Source organism: Nanorana parkeri, unplaced genomic scaffold (assembly GCF_000935625.1).
Source record: "Nanorana parkeri isolate BGI_ZX_2015 unplaced genomic scaffold, ASM93562v1 scaffold1771, whole genome shotgun sequence".
Taxonomy (NCBI): Eukaryota; Metazoa; Chordata; class Amphibia; order Anura; family Dicroglossidae; genus Nanorana; species Nanorana parkeri.
In genome coordinates, this window is record NW_017308039.1 from 167,593 (window position 1) to 184,786 (window position 17,194).

The 17,194-nt window shown below is 44.4% G+C and overlaps 1 protein-coding gene across 1 annotated transcript in view; it reads left to right on the forward strand.

Moving 5' to 3' along the window:
• Positions 1-17,194, forward strand: part of LOC108799617 (zinc finger protein 208-like) — a 65,847-nt gene that overhangs the window by 32,745 nt on the left and 15,908 nt on the right. The window contains exon 5 of the mRNA XM_018571509.1: positions 4,574-5,474. Coding sequence (XP_018427011.1) covers positions 4,574-5,474 — 901 coding nt within the window. The remainder of the gene's footprint in view (positions 1-4,573; positions 5,475-17,194) is intronic.

The window sequence follows — 17,194 nt, forward strand, 5'->3', positions numbered from 1 at the left end:
TATCAAGACTGAAGAGAACCTATCAGCTTCTCTCTTTCATTTTCAAAGCTTAACGGAACAAACTAAAGAGAGAAGCTGATTGATTGCCATGGGCAACTGCTCCAGATTCTGTCTGCTCCAGTCTTCATAATTTCTCCCAGAATGAGAGGCAGGGAGAGAGGGAAGGAGAGTGAAACCTATTTTGGAGTTTTATATATCTGATAACAGACAGTGTCTTGTCCTATATAACGCTGCACACAATGACAATATGGTTTTATTTTCTTTGTACTTATACATGTTTCCACCATAAATGTTCTACATTGCAGAGTACTATGTCTGTAACAATCAGCGTTCTTATCATGGTTATGATGTGAGACGAGTGAGGTTGTTGTGCTGAAGATGAGATGAGGTAAATCCAGACATGTGTGTCCTCAGGCTCCCCTCCCCCTGTCACAGCAGCAGGAAGGAGGAAGCCGTATTACCTCGTCTTCTCCTCACAGAGAGAAGCTCCCATGAACACACTCTCCCCCCTCCCCCTGTGCATTGGATTCTGGGACTCCTAGTCTCCTATTAGGACACTAAACTACTGTCTCGGGTGACATGGAAGCCGGAAGCAGGAAGGAGAAGCTCTGCAGCTGCATTTGTAAGAAGAGCCAGAACACGCAGGAGATCTGAACACTGGGGTACGTACATATGTCAGAGAAATAAATATGGACATGAATATTAGACATAAGAGCTGCTGCAATGAGGTTTAGACTGGGGGTAACTACAAGTCCCATGAGGCATTGCAGGACTCAGCCAGCTACAGGCATCACTCCAGAGGCAGAGTGGTTTGTGGGATTTGTAGTTCTACCACAGCCGGAGGGCCGAGGTTTGGCTTCCCCTGGTTTAGAGTAATAAAGGTGAAGTAATCCTTTAATCTCCATCTTAAGCATTTGTTGTTTACTGTAATTTCTCCTGCTACAAGACCTGTGAGTGCTCGACCTCGACTTGTGTATGTGTATATATATGTTTCCATCACTGGTTACCAGGAGCTTGGTGGGACTCTGGCCAGAGCATCCCAGCTTGTTAAGAGTAAGGATGGGCCCGGGCGTGTTCGCAGCTCCACGTGCCGAGCCCGCAAGGAAGCTGACAGAGCACAGCGCCAATCGCAGGCACTGAGGCATTTCCCAATCTCTGCAGCTGCGGACCGGGATAATGTCTCAGTACCTGTGATTGGCGCTGCGTGCTGTCAGCTTCCTGGCGGGCTCGGCACATGGAGCTGCGAACACGCCCGAGCCCATCCTTAGTTAAGACCTGGGGGAGGAGATATCTTTGGCCCTTACACGTCTTTCCGATCCGGCTCTATACTGAGACGCCGCAGCTGAAGCGGATCCCGACAATTATGCCAGGATCCGCCCAGCTGCGTGACTGACAGCTGGCTCTGCCTATCTAGAGGCAGAGCCGGCTGTACCTGCCCCCTCCCCTGTCCGACTTGCCAGTCAGCGCTGGCGGATCGGAGCGGGGAGAGGGGAATCCAGCCCCTCCCCTGTCACGGCAGAGAGCCGTGACAGGATCGAGGGGTGAGCGAACGCTGGTATGATTTCCCTTAGTATGTGTTCACTCACCTCACGATCTACTGAACCGACCTGTGACAGTCTCATTGTCACAGGTCGGCTAGAACTATGAGGTGAGTGAAAAGCACTCACCTCATAGTTCTCCTTTAATGCCTAAGCTGGATCTTACAGACTTGTGCTGGTTTTTATTATCTGCTGAGTCTTTCAGTCTGTCTCTTGTGCCTTAACCCTCATGGTGCCATAGAGGTGCATATGTTGCTGCCACCTGTAGTTCCAAAATGCTGTTAATGCTTAAAGTGACATTAAAGTCACTATCCCACCCCCTTCCCCAATGCTGCTTTAAGGACTTACCTTTAAATGATCTGATCATCTTCTAGTAGTTTTCAGGAGTCCCTCCAGGGCTGGTACCGTCCTCTGATCCAGCTCTGACCGCTGTGTCTTCTGTTTCCTACGGAGTCTGCCCGTTGTGCACGCTCCCGGCTGCAGGCATTCACTTACACTGAGCCTCTCCTCTTCTCCTCGCCGCAGATCTCCAATGCGCGTTTACCCGTCCCATGATCTTACAGGGCCGCTCGAGAATCTTCCGATCTTCAGACGGGAGCGAGCAGCTGAGACACAGGGAAGTTTTTACCTTTTTGGTATCTTTTTTTCATTTTTTATTATGATTTTGCATATATTTACTGCTTGCCGACTGTAGATATATGTGAAAACAAAAGTGACTTTAATACTACTATAAATGGGGCCCTATGGAATGTGTTGCTCCATTTGCAGGCTTCTCTTCTGCCTGTTGTGTTATAACCCTTTATAGTGCTGGGTTTGTGATCATCCAGCAGGATGCTGTGCTAAGTTTACCTTTCAAGGGCAGCACCGGATACAGAGGCAGAGAAGACGGAGACCTTAACCCTTTTGCTGCCACCAACATACGTCAGTGGCAGCGTGCCCCATTAAAACAGAGTCTGTTTACCTTTGTAAAGCCAAGCTCAGCTGCCACATGATCCCTTCCAGGGGCTGGTACAGTGCCCCCCTGCCCGACACCCCTACCTTGTTTCCTGGGCTCTGCGGGCCCAGGACCGGCATCTCGGATATAGGCTGCTGTGGAGGAGACACAGAGTCCTCAATCTCTTTTTCTGTAGCCCATGTTATAAATGAACAGGAAACCTCTATACTGAGTGCTTCTGCCCATTTATAGCTTGTGGAAATAGTATGTTTACTATGTCCACAATCATGAATGAACAGGGAGTGATGTAGAGTACGTCCTGTTCATTTATGATTGGGGACACAGTAAATATACTATGTCAAATATTTAAAAAACACTCCAATCACTGATCGCTGAGTGTTCTTGTATTCTGCTCTGCATCATGACTCTTTCAGCTAATCCGACTGTGCGAGGAGGAGAGCTCGGTCTCTTTTGACAGGTGACTCAGCAGAGAGAGTAAATCCGGCCCTGTGTATAGATCAGTCCTTCCTGCAGCCAGAGGGAGGATCTAGGTAACCAGTGCGTTTCATATCCTGGCAGAGAAAGCTGACTACATATAACATGAGGCATTGTGATATAGAGGAAGTGGTAGGAGTGTATAGGCAGAACACCACTTGATTTCTGTAATCCATTCTGTGACCAACTGATACAGAGTGCATTTTCTTTTGTGTGCTGCACAGTCCACGCCGTTCTCCCCTTCACCTGCCCGATGCCTGAATGCGGTGCATGCATTGTATGAGGCTACAGAAGCAATTACAGTGCATGTGCCGGCTAGTAATAGCAGAGCTGCCTGTACGCCGGCTCCCAAGCCCTCTGCGCATGCCTAGGTCTCCTGCGCTCTCTGCACGAGTCGACAGACTGATTTCACACCCTATGGGGTTGTGCAGCCGATGCCTCCCCTTGACAAATGAGCAGGGATGACTATAAGAGAGGCGGGGCATTCTATCTGGCCTCGGCACAATGACTGCAGCATTACCATGGACACTCCCACGAGCAGCATGGTCCCCATGCACAGAGTAACCCCTCATATTTCACCAGCAGGGGTTCTAACATTTGCAGGCTGGATACTGCCATTTATTACACATTAATGTTTACTTATTCCAGCATAGATTGCCCTCTATCCTGCTACATACTTTGTAATTCTAGTGGGATCATGATGCCATTATGACATTATTGGGTGTTTTGTAGTGCTAGGGTATTGGGTGTTTTTGTAGTGCTAAGAGTGTGGTATGCACTATGTGTATATATTGTCTGTTTTGCACTTGTTATTTCACATGGTTTTGCCTGATGAAGGGGATCCATGGTGACCCTGAAACGTTGCCACTATGTGATATTATGCACATTCTCAAATAAAGGATGTTTCTTCAATGATTTTGGAGCGACGGAGTCCCATGTTTCCTTGCTCAGATCGCATACACAAACCCTGTCCACGTAAAAGAAATACTGCATGTGCGATTTGCATGTGATCGCACCACACTGGAACACAAGGCATTGCTGTAACACATGTTCCGGTGGGGATAGGAGGAGTGTCTGCAGCGCCATTGGAATGAATGGCACCAGCATGTCCCCTTCCACCCTAGAATGCAGGGAGGGTTTTTTTATGTGATCTAGAGTGTTCATGGAAAGGAACCTTGCACTGGATAGCGTGGACGAGCCCATAAGGCAAAGATATTTGGATCACAAAGACTCATCATATCTAGTTATTATAAAAAGAGTATAAGAAGACAACTGAGGTCACTATAATGATAAACTATAGGTGTACACTTTGGATTTTTGTCTAAAAAAACAGTAAAGCCTTATATCTCTACTCTGCCAGAGTTATGGCTATTATTACATACTGCTGTGGGCAGTGAGGAAGTCTTACATTTCCAAACTCTCAATATCTGACCTCAGTCTGTTGTTTGTATTGAGATTGTGTGTAAACATTTATTTTTACTTTTCATATAGGTAATTAATGACCAGAATTAGCCATTCAACATCTACTGCGGAAAACATTCACAGCTAAACAGAGATACAAAATGAACAAAGTTACAGAAAAGCTGTACCAATGTTTCGTGTGCCAGAAGAGTTTTACCTATAAGTCAAAACTCATTAGTCATCTGAGGATTCACACCGGGGAGAAGTTATTTAAATGTTCAGAATGTCCCAAGTGCTTCTCAGAAAATTCTTGTCTTACTAAACACCTGAGGATTCACACAGGAGAAAAACCATATACATGTTCAGAATGTGGCAAGTGCTTCTCACTAAGTTCTAGTCTTTCTAGTCACCAGAGGATTCACACAGGAGTGAAACCATTTAAATGTTCAGAATGTGGCAAGTGCTTCTCACTAAGTTCTAGTCTTACTAAACACCAGAGGATCCACACAGGAGAGAAACCATATCAATGCCCAGAATGTCACAAGTGCTTCTCAGACAATTCTCATTTTGCTGAACATCTGAGGATCCACACAGGAGTGAAACCATTTAAATGTTCAGAATGTGACAAGAGCTTCTATGCACATTCTAGTCTTACTAAGCACCAGAGGATTCATACAGGAGAGAAACCTTTTAAATGTCCAGAATGTGACAAGAGCTTCTCTCACAAGTCTTTACTTGCTGTACACCAGAAGACTCACACTGGAGAAGAGCCATTTAAATGTTCAGAATGTGGAAAATTTTTCTCAAAAAGTTCTCATCTTACTACTCACCAGAGGACTCACACTGGAGAGAAACCATATAAATGTTCAGAATGTGGAAAATGTTTTGTAAAAAGTTCTTACCTTACTCATCATGAGAGGACTCACACAGGTGAGAAACCATTTCAATGTTCAGAATGTGGGAAGTGCTTCACACAAAATTCTAACCTTACTAAACACCAGAGAATGCACACAGGAAATAAACCATTTATATGTTCACAATGTGGCATGTGCTTTTTTTATAAGCTTACACTTGCTGAACACCAGAAGATTCACACAGGGGAAAAAGTTGTTTAAATGTTGGGAAGTGTTTCTCACACACTTTTAGACTTCCTAAACACCAGAAGACTCACACAGCACAGAAACCATTGAAGAGTACAACATGTGGAAAGTGCTTCTTACAAAGAGGAAACCTTACCGGACACCACAGATCTCTCACAGGAGGGGATCCATATGGAGAATGTGACAAGGAAAAGTCCAGCAACATGAAGTTACACACACTGGGGAGAAGCCAAACTAATGGATGTAACAAATGTGCTAAATCTAAATGAACTATGATCCAGCTTTAAACGCTTCACACAGGAGAGAAGCCGTATCAAAATGTAAGATGAGTTTTATAAAACTGCCCCCCTACCTGGAGGTTAATAATAGAGAGAGACATTGTGCAAAGGAAACTATAAACATAGAAGCCCGATCTCTGGAAAGACCATGCAGGACTCAATGTCGGGGGGAATAGTCTCCAAGGTACAACTGACTCCATATTGTTGTATTAATTAAAATCATTTTATTCTCATGCACACATGCAAACTTAAAGCTTTGTGATGCGTTTTTCTTTTCACACATAGAACTGAGAATGTTGCACCCATGAACATAATTTGAATTGCTTGATGATGAAGAAGGCTAAATTTTAATCATGTTACAGAAATAAATTGTATAGTACACATTTTTCATACTTTGGTTTCTATCACTGATCTGTGTAATTTAACAAGGGCCACAGATCTTAGCTCTTCCCCGCTATATTGCAAACTACAATTGCTGTCAGGATTTTGGCTTCAAATTGTCAGTCACAACAGTGATATTATAGATAAAGGTGGAACCACCATGTTGTTATATTTTTTGGATATTTTGGCTGTGTTGTCTCTTTCCTAACCTTTGTGTGTTCCAACATTTCTTGTATTCGTAATATAAAATAAAAAGAACAATATGTTTAGTGAAACCCATGTAATAAGAACAGAAGGTGTGTGGACATTGAACAATATGCAGATATCTCTCCAACAAGAGATAGAAAAAAAATGAAATCTTAATAATTATATATTATGTATAACATTTTAATGTGTTCTAATGTTTTAAATACCAGTCTGTAATGCATACTTTGTAATACAGTATATGTAAAAAATAGGGTTGCACAGATACCAAGTACAGTACTCGGTACAAGTACGAGTACATGTACCGATACTTTTGAGCTCCAAGACTAAACTAGAGAAAAATTCAAAAATTAGGAGGCAGCTGTCATTTGTAAGGAGCACACGGAGCTCCTGGGATTTGTACATCTCTGTTTTAATGTACGATTTTGTTTTTATAAATATAAATAAAGGGATGCACAGATACCAGTTTTGTGAGTACGAGTACTGGTACTTGCCGAGTACTTACAAGTACGAGTACTGATACATGTTTGTTTATTGTCATGTGACACTTTTTCTAAAACAATACAGACTAATGATTTCAGGACAATGGTGGAGCACCAGAGCCAGCTCCCAGCTGCAACCTCTGCAACCCTGGTAGTTCTCATGAAAATGCCAAGTATCTGCACTGGTACTCGAAAAGTATCTGTGCATCCCTAGTAAAAAACCATATGTCTTCAGGAGGGTCAGCTCCCGATCTAATCCTCCTAACCTTATAGAGGTGTATCAGACCGAGGCCCCACGATTAATAACAGTATACATGTTGCAGTCTCTTCTGATATCAAACACAATCAGTGCTCCTGGTAGCTTGAAACCATGTGACCATTTCCTACATTTTACATCACATGATTGAATTTAGAAGCAGAAGTTGTTGTTCATGGCAAGAAAAAGAAACTTGTTAACTCATTATAACAAAATGATTTCGTTTTCATCATGCGCATACTTTTATTATATATGAAGTTGGAAATGTAATTATAGAGCCAGCTGTCAATCTGGTGGCAGGGTGGATTACAATATTGTCGGGATCCTTCCCAGCCACAGCGTAGCTGTGCACTGTCATCATATAGCGGGCAATAGCCCACTATATACTGAGTTTTGGGTCACAGGAGGACATAGTAAATGTCATCCTGTGACCCTAAAAAACTATGGGTCACAGGATGACATTATATACTGTGCTGAGTTTACTGGAATATTACATCATCCAAGCAGCTGTTCCCTATAATACATGTATCAGAGTGTTCTCTCATCACTACAAGTTGCCCTGTGGCCTGTGTATAGTTTGACATGCAGCTAAATCTGAGGTGGAAAATTAGAAAAGTATGTATTCTCATGAACATTGGCAAACGTTCAGCTTGTTTTTAAGGATCCATTTTATTTTTTAGTTCAATCTGACTTTCTTAAATTTTAAAGCCAAGCAGGGAAAGAAACAACAAAGAGAACATCCACAATAAATGCAAGATGCACAAAAGTACCATAGAAAAACAAAACTAAACATTCAACAGAGCATTAAAAAATATAGAAAATGTATCTTAAATTACAGTCGACATCACCATAAAAACAAGAATTTAGTTAAACAAGCAAGTTGTCATAGTGGTATGAGACAAAATCATCTTGTATAAAAACGAATCCACATGAAAATAGCTAGGAGCCACCCCTCTAATAGGAGAACACAGAGGAAGTCAAAACTAAGGCTTGTGGGGGAGAAGATATTGTCAGGAGATCTAAGTGGATTATGGAGCATAAGCAAGGAAAAAAAAGGTAAGGCTGCAAACAGGTGAGAAAATTCCAGGGGAAAGGAAAAGGGGGATCAGAAAGAAAAGGAAGAAAAAAGTTAAAGCAGAAGAAAATGAGAAATGGAAAGACAAAAGGGCCGGGAAGGAAGTAAGGGTTATAAACACTCAAGGGAAAGAGAAGAGAACGGTACATAACCGAGTAACAAAACAAGGCCAATCAGGAGGGAAGGAAGGACACACAAAAAGACAAGAATAAGAGAGACACAACAAGAACTACAATCCCATCCCTCGTCAGGAGCTCCATATAAGCGGAAAAAGCGTGGGGGAATCAGGAGGAGAAAACACCTGAAAAAGCATCCGAAAGTCAAGCCACACAGAGCAGGTGATAATGTATCATTGCCCCGTATCATGTTCATCAAACAACAGGTGTTCCAGGTCCGCAATACGGTCCATCTCCACAATCCACTCAGCCAAAGTAGGTATCACAGGAGTACGCCAGTGGTGAGGGATGACTGTTTTGGCAGCTGTAAGAGTGCCATAAGAAGCTTCTCTTTATTGATTTCAGTGAACCAGGTGTCATAGACAGCAACACAATCTTGGGGTCATTAGAGATCTCAGAACCCATCACAGCGCTAGACATCCAAAACCTTGTGACAAAATTCCATAATAGGAGGGCAGCTTGACCATATGTGAGTCATATGTCCCGAGGAACCCTGACAACACCAGCAAGAATCTGGCACAGTAGGATAGAACCGATGGAGAACTGCAGGACACCTGTACAACCTGGTCAGGATCTTCAGATTCTTTTCATGTGCTTTACTACCAGTGGAGAGAGCATGGGAGAGTACAAAATATTTCACCCATTCCTCAGCACTGATGGATAATCCTAAATCCTGCTCTTGGGCTGAAGTGTACCTTGGCAAGGCTGGGAAGGATATAGAGGAGAATATAGAATAAAGCAAGGAGAGGGTGTGGGATGGAGGTGAGGAATGTAAAAGGAGGGGATCACAGGCTGTAGGATCTGCTTCCAGGCACAAAGGCCTAGGGAATGAAGAAACGATAGATTGGAACTGTCTGTCAGCCAACCAATGTCCAGAGATAGTAGAACGACCACTCAAAGGGAGGGGACTGCTATTGCCAGCACAGGTCGGAGGGGAATCACATAGTGCCAAAATCAAGCGGCTATGGGAGACCCTGGTCCACCTCCAAAAAGACGATTATGCATTACTGGGGAAAAGCTGTATTGTTAAAAATCAGCGTCATGGGGCCAGGAGGAAATCCCATATTTGGACACAAAAGGATCCAAAAGCTGCAAGGTATGCACAGTCAAAGTAGGAAGGGAAGAGGGAACAGGATGAGATATAAGAGGGACCCAAGGTAAGGCTCGAAGATCATAGTCCATAATAATCCCTTCCAATTGGACCCACTGTTTATCTTTGGCCTGATGGAACTACTCTGTAATGTGCACCAAAACTAAGGCTGCATGATAAAGGTGAATGTCCGGTGCATTTGCTCCACCCCTGCGTTTAGGTAAAGATAAAGTCCTATAGTTAATACGGGGGTGTAAAGAGCCCCAAATAAACTTTGTAAAAACCTGCTGTATTTTTCTCAAATACAGAGAGGGGAGGCCAATGTGCAACATATGAAATAGGTAGAAACCTAGGCACCCCATCCATCTTGAGCACATTAATCCTACCCAACCAGGAAATAGTCTTACATTTGTAAGTGGTAAGATCTTGAGCGGTTTGCACAAGCTGAGGCTTAAAATTAAGAGAGTAAAGACCTGTCAAGTCACAGAAAAGTTGAATTCCTAAATACTTCATGGAGGTAGGACAGAGACAAAATGGGAAGTTTTTGGCATAGTTGTTGCAACATCGCCTCATCAAGAGACCCATTGAGAATCTCAGATTTGGATAGGTTCAACCTGAAATTGTTCACAGTACCAAAACGAGTGAACTCTTGGAGGATTAAAAGTATAGCAATGTGACGATGAGTGACATAAAGCAATAAGTCATGAGCGAATTGTGCCAACTTAACCCGGTGGGGGCCTACAGACAAGTCCTGTATAGCTGGATTTTGTCTAAAAGCAATGGCCAAGAGCCAGATTTGCGATCTGATAGGGCAGGTCCTGTTACAGAGAGATCATAAAGAGCCTCATAAAAATCCGCAAACTCCTTTTGCACAGCCGCAGGGGAGTTCACAAGAACATAGGAAGATGTTTTGATGTGTGGTATATAAGTATGAGAGGATCTAGTGTGTGAAGTCCTAGCTAGGGCCCTACCACATTTATCTCTAAACTCATATGCTGGAAATTACAACTTGTCAGTATATTTGCATGTAGAGAGATCAAAAGATCCTAAGAGCTTCTGTCTAGTTTGGGAAATTTGCAACATTTTTATGTTGGGTTTCCAATACGCAAAGATATTAAAGGGTGTTGTGAAAGTACTGAGAATTTTACCATTTCTGGAACCCTGTTGGATCAAACCGCCCTGAAGGACTGCCTTAAGCACTTCCCACTAAAGAGGGAAAGGTGTAGGGTCCGAATAATGGACTGCCAAAAGTTCACTTATCACTTTAGAAAGTGGTGAAATACAAAGCTGGTCAGTAAAAAGAGATCTGTTAAGGCATCAGGTCCATTCCCAGTGGGGAACCTGAGGAACCTGCAACAACAGCGTCACCGAAGCATTATCCGACCAAATTGTGGCATGAATGTCACAGGACTGGGACCAATACAGAAAGGAATGAGAGATAATAAATAATCCAACCTACCATAGAAAGGACGAGGAGCAGAAAAATGGGTGTAATTTCGGGTCAGTGGGTGGAGAATTATCCAAACATCAACCAGGAGGAGCTCAAAAAGGTGTTTTTTTTATATAGAACACAACTTTTTAAAGGAGAGAGCAGAGCGCCCAACTGAGGAATCCAGACTAGGGTCCAATGTAAGGTTGAAATCACCACTTACTAACACCAGTACCTCAGCAAAGTTCTCTAAAATCCTCAAAAACTCACCGGTGGCAGCAGCTTGATTAGTACTGGGGGGATACACATTTGCCAAAGTATAGATCCTTCCGCAGAGTGGCAGTTTAAGCAGCAAATATCTGCCAAATTCATAAGCCCGATGGTCTAAGATAGAGGCCGGAAGAGACTTATGCAGGGCAACAGAGATCCCCCCAGACTTCTGTATGCTGTAAGAGCTATAAAACCATCTGGTAAAGTGCCTGTTAGAAAACACTTGGGGATGTGATTACTGTGGGAATGCAGCTCTTGGAACATAACAATATGCAGCTTGGCTTTATGTATGTGATACAAGATCTGTCCTCTCTTAGAGGAAACATTCAAACCCCTAGCATTATAAGTGCAGAGTTTTAAAACTGCAGGAGTTGCCACAGTAGCAGCCATTATGGGGGTGAGAGAAAAAAAGGAAGAAAAAGGAGAAATAGACCAGGAAAACAACTCAACTAGAAATAGGAAAAAGAAGCAGAAGCAATGGGAGAAGGGGATGGGAAAGAAGTGAAGGCAAAAGGGTGACCGCCCCGAGAGAATTAAAGTCCTAGCAAATGCATGAAAACACCAATTCCTAACGGAAGAGGTAAAACCTATGAGGGGGAGAAGCGGTCAAAGATGGGGGTGATGAGATGCTTAACAGGGCTCAACAGTCATTAAAACAAGCTAAAGATAAACAGTCCCCCCAAACAGATACAATAACAAAACAGTTGAATTACCAAAAGATTCCAAGCGGGCCAGGAAACCCCCTGGGATCTACATGCCCACCCCATGACCCTCAGAAATGATAGGGGGAATGAGGGAGGCCTGGACATTCTCAAAGCCCACTGGAAAAAAAAAGAGTACAAAAATTTTCAGCAGAAACCAGGGTCAACCAAATATAATGCGTGCAGGCATGGTAGTCAAGAGCAATGCGGAGACAAACACATCCCCATCAAAGTATAAAACACAACTAGGATACATGGCACAGTTTATGAGGTACAATCAATATGGAAGACAGTCATCCCTCATTGAAAGAGGGCGGAAAAGGCCTAGATCCACTGCGAGAGCTATTCCATCTGCGAGGCAAGGAAGAAGACGGGTTGGATCCATCATCAGCAAATGGTAAGTTGAGCCAATCTGGAACTGAGACTGGAGCCACATCAAGGAACCTGAACAAGTCTGGGAGCTGTGCTGGAGAGCAAAGATAAAACTGATCAGATCTTTTACACACTTGAAAGGATTCAAGTGTGTAAATCTTCCCTGCACCATATTAAGTATAGCCATGACAGTAGCGTGAAGGTGTGGCTCCTGGGTTGCCTTAGGAATCCCCCATAAATGAATATTATTGCAATGACTGCGATTTTCACCTTCTTTCACTCACAGTTGCAGGTGGAGCTGATGTGAAACTTGAGAGGCCTCTAGAGCAGTGGCGGCGAACCTTGGCACTCCAGCTGTTTTGGAACTACAAGTCCCATGAGGCATTGCAAGGCTCTGACAGCCACAGACATAACTCCCAGAGGCAGATGCATGTTGGGATTCGTAGTTTTGGCACAGCTGGAGTGCCAAGATTCGCCACCACTGCTTTAGAGCATCAATGCGGTTGGCATAAGATGTCACCGTTTCAGAAAGATCAGGCAGTTTGGCATCACTATTAGCAACCTTTTGACGCAGTTCACTCATCTCTGCCTCAGGGCACCCTCCAATCTAGTGGCACATGAATTAAAATCTGCCCGGAATGTGGCAAGGAGGTTGCGGACATCATTACCCGCTGCCTGGTCTGACCTCGGGAAAGCCATCGGCATAGAGGGATCAATAGAGCTGGCTGGAGAGATTGGTACATCTGGGTCTGGTGATGATGCAGGAGAAAGGAGCCGGTCCTGGGTTAGGGGAGATATCCCCAGCTGGCAGGATCAAAAGAGGAGAGAGTGAAAAAAAGGTGAGAATGAGTTTTCAAGGTGTGGGTGGAGGAGGATTGAGGTATAAGAGAGCGAATAGTGGGAGGGGGAAGAAGAGACTAGAGAGTACGGGTGTAGAGAAGTAGTGAGGGTAAAGGGGAGGGAGAGATGAATGGAATGTTGGGTATGATAGGTAAATTAAACATAGATGGTGCTTTACATAATAGGGAGGTGACAGTGAGAGCAGTGAAAAAATTAGATAACATGGTACAGAGGAAGTATGGAACAGTAAAGGGTATGAAGCGCAGTAGGTACAAAAGGGTGCAAGTATGCAGGGAGAGAGGTAGAGAAGAGGTTAAAGTGGGATTATATGGAGAGAGAGAGGAAAGGGGAGGGGAGAGACAGAGAGGGAGAGGTAATGAGGTGGGAAAGACAAAGTGGGAAAGAGCAATAGAGAGGGAGGGAGAGAGAAAAAAAGGGGGGTGGGGGAGGTAGAGAGGGGAAAGGAGAGACAGAGGGGGGAGAGAAAGAGATAGAGAGGAAGAAAGAGAGAATGAGGGAGGGAGAGAGGAAGGGACAATAAAAAGAGAGAGGAAGAGAGTGTGAGAGAGAGACCGAGTGTAGGACAGATATAGGTGTACGTTTAATAAACCGTGATAAAACTAGCTTTATCACGAGTTAACTTTACTCAGCAGATCTTTTTGTTTTTCTCGGCTGCACAGAGGCTGTTTAATAACCTGCGAAAAGAAAACTTATCACACGAAACAGCTGTGAAAGGCTGAGATAAGTCGTCACGGTGATCAGTAGAGAAAGCAATGTGGGGAATGTATTCTGAGCTGCACAATGACATCCTTTGTGATAATCTACAATCCTCCTGACAGGATCATAGTTTACTCTGCCAAACCACCCAATAACAATATTAAAAAGCACCTCTATAGCAAAGTGCAACAGTTATTTCTCTGTTAAAATGATGAAAATTGCTAAAAAGCAGGATTTACATGTTCCGATTTGTTCAGCATGTACTAGTACAAAAACATGAATCAAACTACCAGAGGCGGCCACAATGCGAGGCAGTGATGGGGTTAAACATTCTAAAGGGGCACTCTGACGAGTGTGCAAACACACTAGCAGCAGGTATTAATGCATTAGAAACGGCAGACCATGGTGGCGAAATGGTCTTACAGACAGTTATGTGTGGAGTGCAATGTTCACTGCATCTGCCTGTAAAACATGCTCCCCAAACATCCTTCAAGCTTAATTTGGTGGGCCTGTTTCTGAGGGAGACTGAGCCTTCAACAAAAAGCCCTAAGGTCTCATGACCTTACTGAACTTTACCTCGCACTACACAGATACAGTGAGGGGGACTTGAAACTGTCACTCTCATGAGGGAAGCGTGGCATTAAGACAGACTTCCCTCCTTTATCCTCTCAAGGCTGTGACACACTGCAGGAGAAGCGAAAAAATCGCAACCTTCCACTTCGCACCGCACCGCAGGGCAGCTTGTCTACACTGTAGTTTGTCTGGGCACATCGCATATTACAAGCAATTGGGCGTCTCTACAGACGTCTGAACGCTTGTATGTAAACAGCCATTGCTGGCTGTTTACATTCAAAGCCGATTTCCCGTTCGAGGGAGGGGGAGGAGAAATGAGAGAGATAAAGGGAGAGAAAGAGACACAGAGGGGAATATATCAAGACTGGAGCAGGTGTCTATGGCAACCAATCAGCTTCTCTCTTTCATTTTCAAAGCTTAACGAAACAAACTGAAGAGAGATTCTGTCTGCTCCAGTTTTCATCATTTCTCCCAGAATGAGAGGCAGGAGGAGAGGGAAGGAGAGTGAAACCTATTTTGGAGTTTTATATATCTGATAACAGACAGTGTCTTGTCCTATATAACGCTGCACACAATGACAATATGGTTTTATTTTCTTTGTACTTATACATGTTTCCACCATAAATGTTCTACAATGCAGAGTTCTATGTCTGTAACAATCAGCGTTCTTATCATGGTTATGATGTGAGACGAGTGAGGTTGTTGTGCTGAAGATGAGATGAGGTAAATCCAGACATGTGTGTCCTCAGGCTCCCCTCCCCCTGTCACAGCAGCAGGAAGGAGGAAGCCGTATTACCTCGTCTTCTCCTCACAGAGAGAAGCTCCCATGAACACACTCTCCCCCCTCCCCTTGTGCATTGGATTTTGGGACTTGTAGTCTCTTATCAGGACACTAAACTACAGTCTCCGATGACAGGAAGCTGGGAGCAGGAAGGAGAGTTCTGCAGCTGCATTTGTAAGAAGAGCCAGAACACGCAGGAGATCTGAACACCGGGGTACGTACATATGTCAGAGAAAAAAATCACAGGCCTGGTTATACTATACATGAAAACAGCCACAGCAAGGCAGAATTTTCTCCGTCTTGTCCTCACTGCCGGCTATGCCATTACTATGATTTATTGTTATTATTTTACCCTCACCTTGCCGGTTTCCTCTGGTCTGCCGCACAGGTTCAGACTCTCCTTTAGTTCCCTCCGTTCAGGTTGCTAAACGCACCTCAGGAGGGAAGCCTCCCCTACATCTACAAAGTTTGGGGTGCAGAATTTGGTTTCTTGGGGTCCCCTCTTGTTCAGATGTCTCCTCCATCATGGCGGCCAAGACGTTTCCTGGCCTTGTGACTCTGGCGGGACTATGATTGAGCCTCATCATCAGAAAACTGCGCTTGTACTGGAATGATGTGACACACATGGGCGAGATGACACAGGGGGATCCTCTTCCTTGCAGGTCATTTGTGAATGTGCTAATACGTCCTGTGGCTCTGCAGTGGTGCTTGCTCTGGCTGGATCTTTTTTGGATATCTGTTATTATGCCTGCGGATCCCTTCAGTTTCCCTGTATACCTCTAACCCTTATAGATGGATTGCAGGGGGTATGCGGTTCTGTGGTGCTGCTAATACATTAGCTGGACATTACAGGTATTTTCTAATTTACCTGCAAACTCCACCAACTTGCTTGTGGTGCCCTAACACTTCAGGTGCCTTGCAGAGGAGTATGCTGCTGCACCCAGGGGTGTCCCTAGCAAATTCATCACCTGAGGTGGGGGGTAGTGGTGCATGTTGGGGGGGCAAGGCCCAGATGGCAAGCAATTGAGCTGCAAGTTTGAGAATGACTTGCTAAACTATTGCAGACTTGCCAAGCTTCACAATTTTGTTGCACAATTACAGAAAGTCCGCATTGCAAGTCTCCAGACCAGCGAGCTTGCAGAGCTCTTGCTAAGACCTGCAGGACTCTTGCTGTACACTTGACAAGCAAATTTGCTACAAATTCAAAAAGTGTCAACTAGAACTTGTGCTGCGAGTGTTCTGCAAGTCTACAACTCGCCAGGAATATGTGCGGCAAGTTAACAAGAATTACAATTTAACCCTGTCACAAGTTTGTAGCAAGTTATCTTTGCTATCTGGGGGATGGAGTGCTGCATGCTAAGGGATGGGGTTGATCTTCTCACCGCCCAGTTCTGGCCAGTATCCTGTCCAGGTCATTGACATCACTAGTTGTCAGAACGCGGGCCAGAGTGGTCCTGCTCAGCTCCCGGTAACCATTGACATCACTGGTTGACAGGAGCTGGGTGGGATGCTGGCCTGAGCATTCCAGGCTGCTATTAGTTGGGTTGGGAGATGTTTATGGCCCTTACACATCTCCCCGACCCAGCTCTTATGAACATGGATGCTGTGGCCGGAAAGGTGGCGGCAGGCACACTGCAAGCATTGTGCAGCAGAGCGGCCATGCCACTCTGCCTGCTGCCTTCACTTGTGACCCAAAGAGATGCCACCAAAGACAACAGCCTTATGCTGCCTCATTATAGGGACGGCCCTGGCTGCGCCTATGACATAAGGCCTTACAGAAATGTGTTGTTTCTTTGTCTGCAGATTCTGTCAGCCTGCCTCTTGCGCCTTAACCCTTTTGCTGCCTTACAGGTGGGTATGTTGCTGCCACCTGTGGTTCCACAATGCTGTTATTGTTTAAATGGGGCCTTATGGATTATGTTGCTCCATTTGCAGGCTCCTCTTCTGCCTGTTCTGTCATAACCTTTTAATGAACCCACAGGGGATTATGTGACTGCCATATGTACAGCATTGTTGCTAGCGACTAGCAAGTTCTGATATGTATTGTTTTATCATATTACAGTCCTCTTCATCTAATCTGTGTTAGCAATAGGTGGGGCCA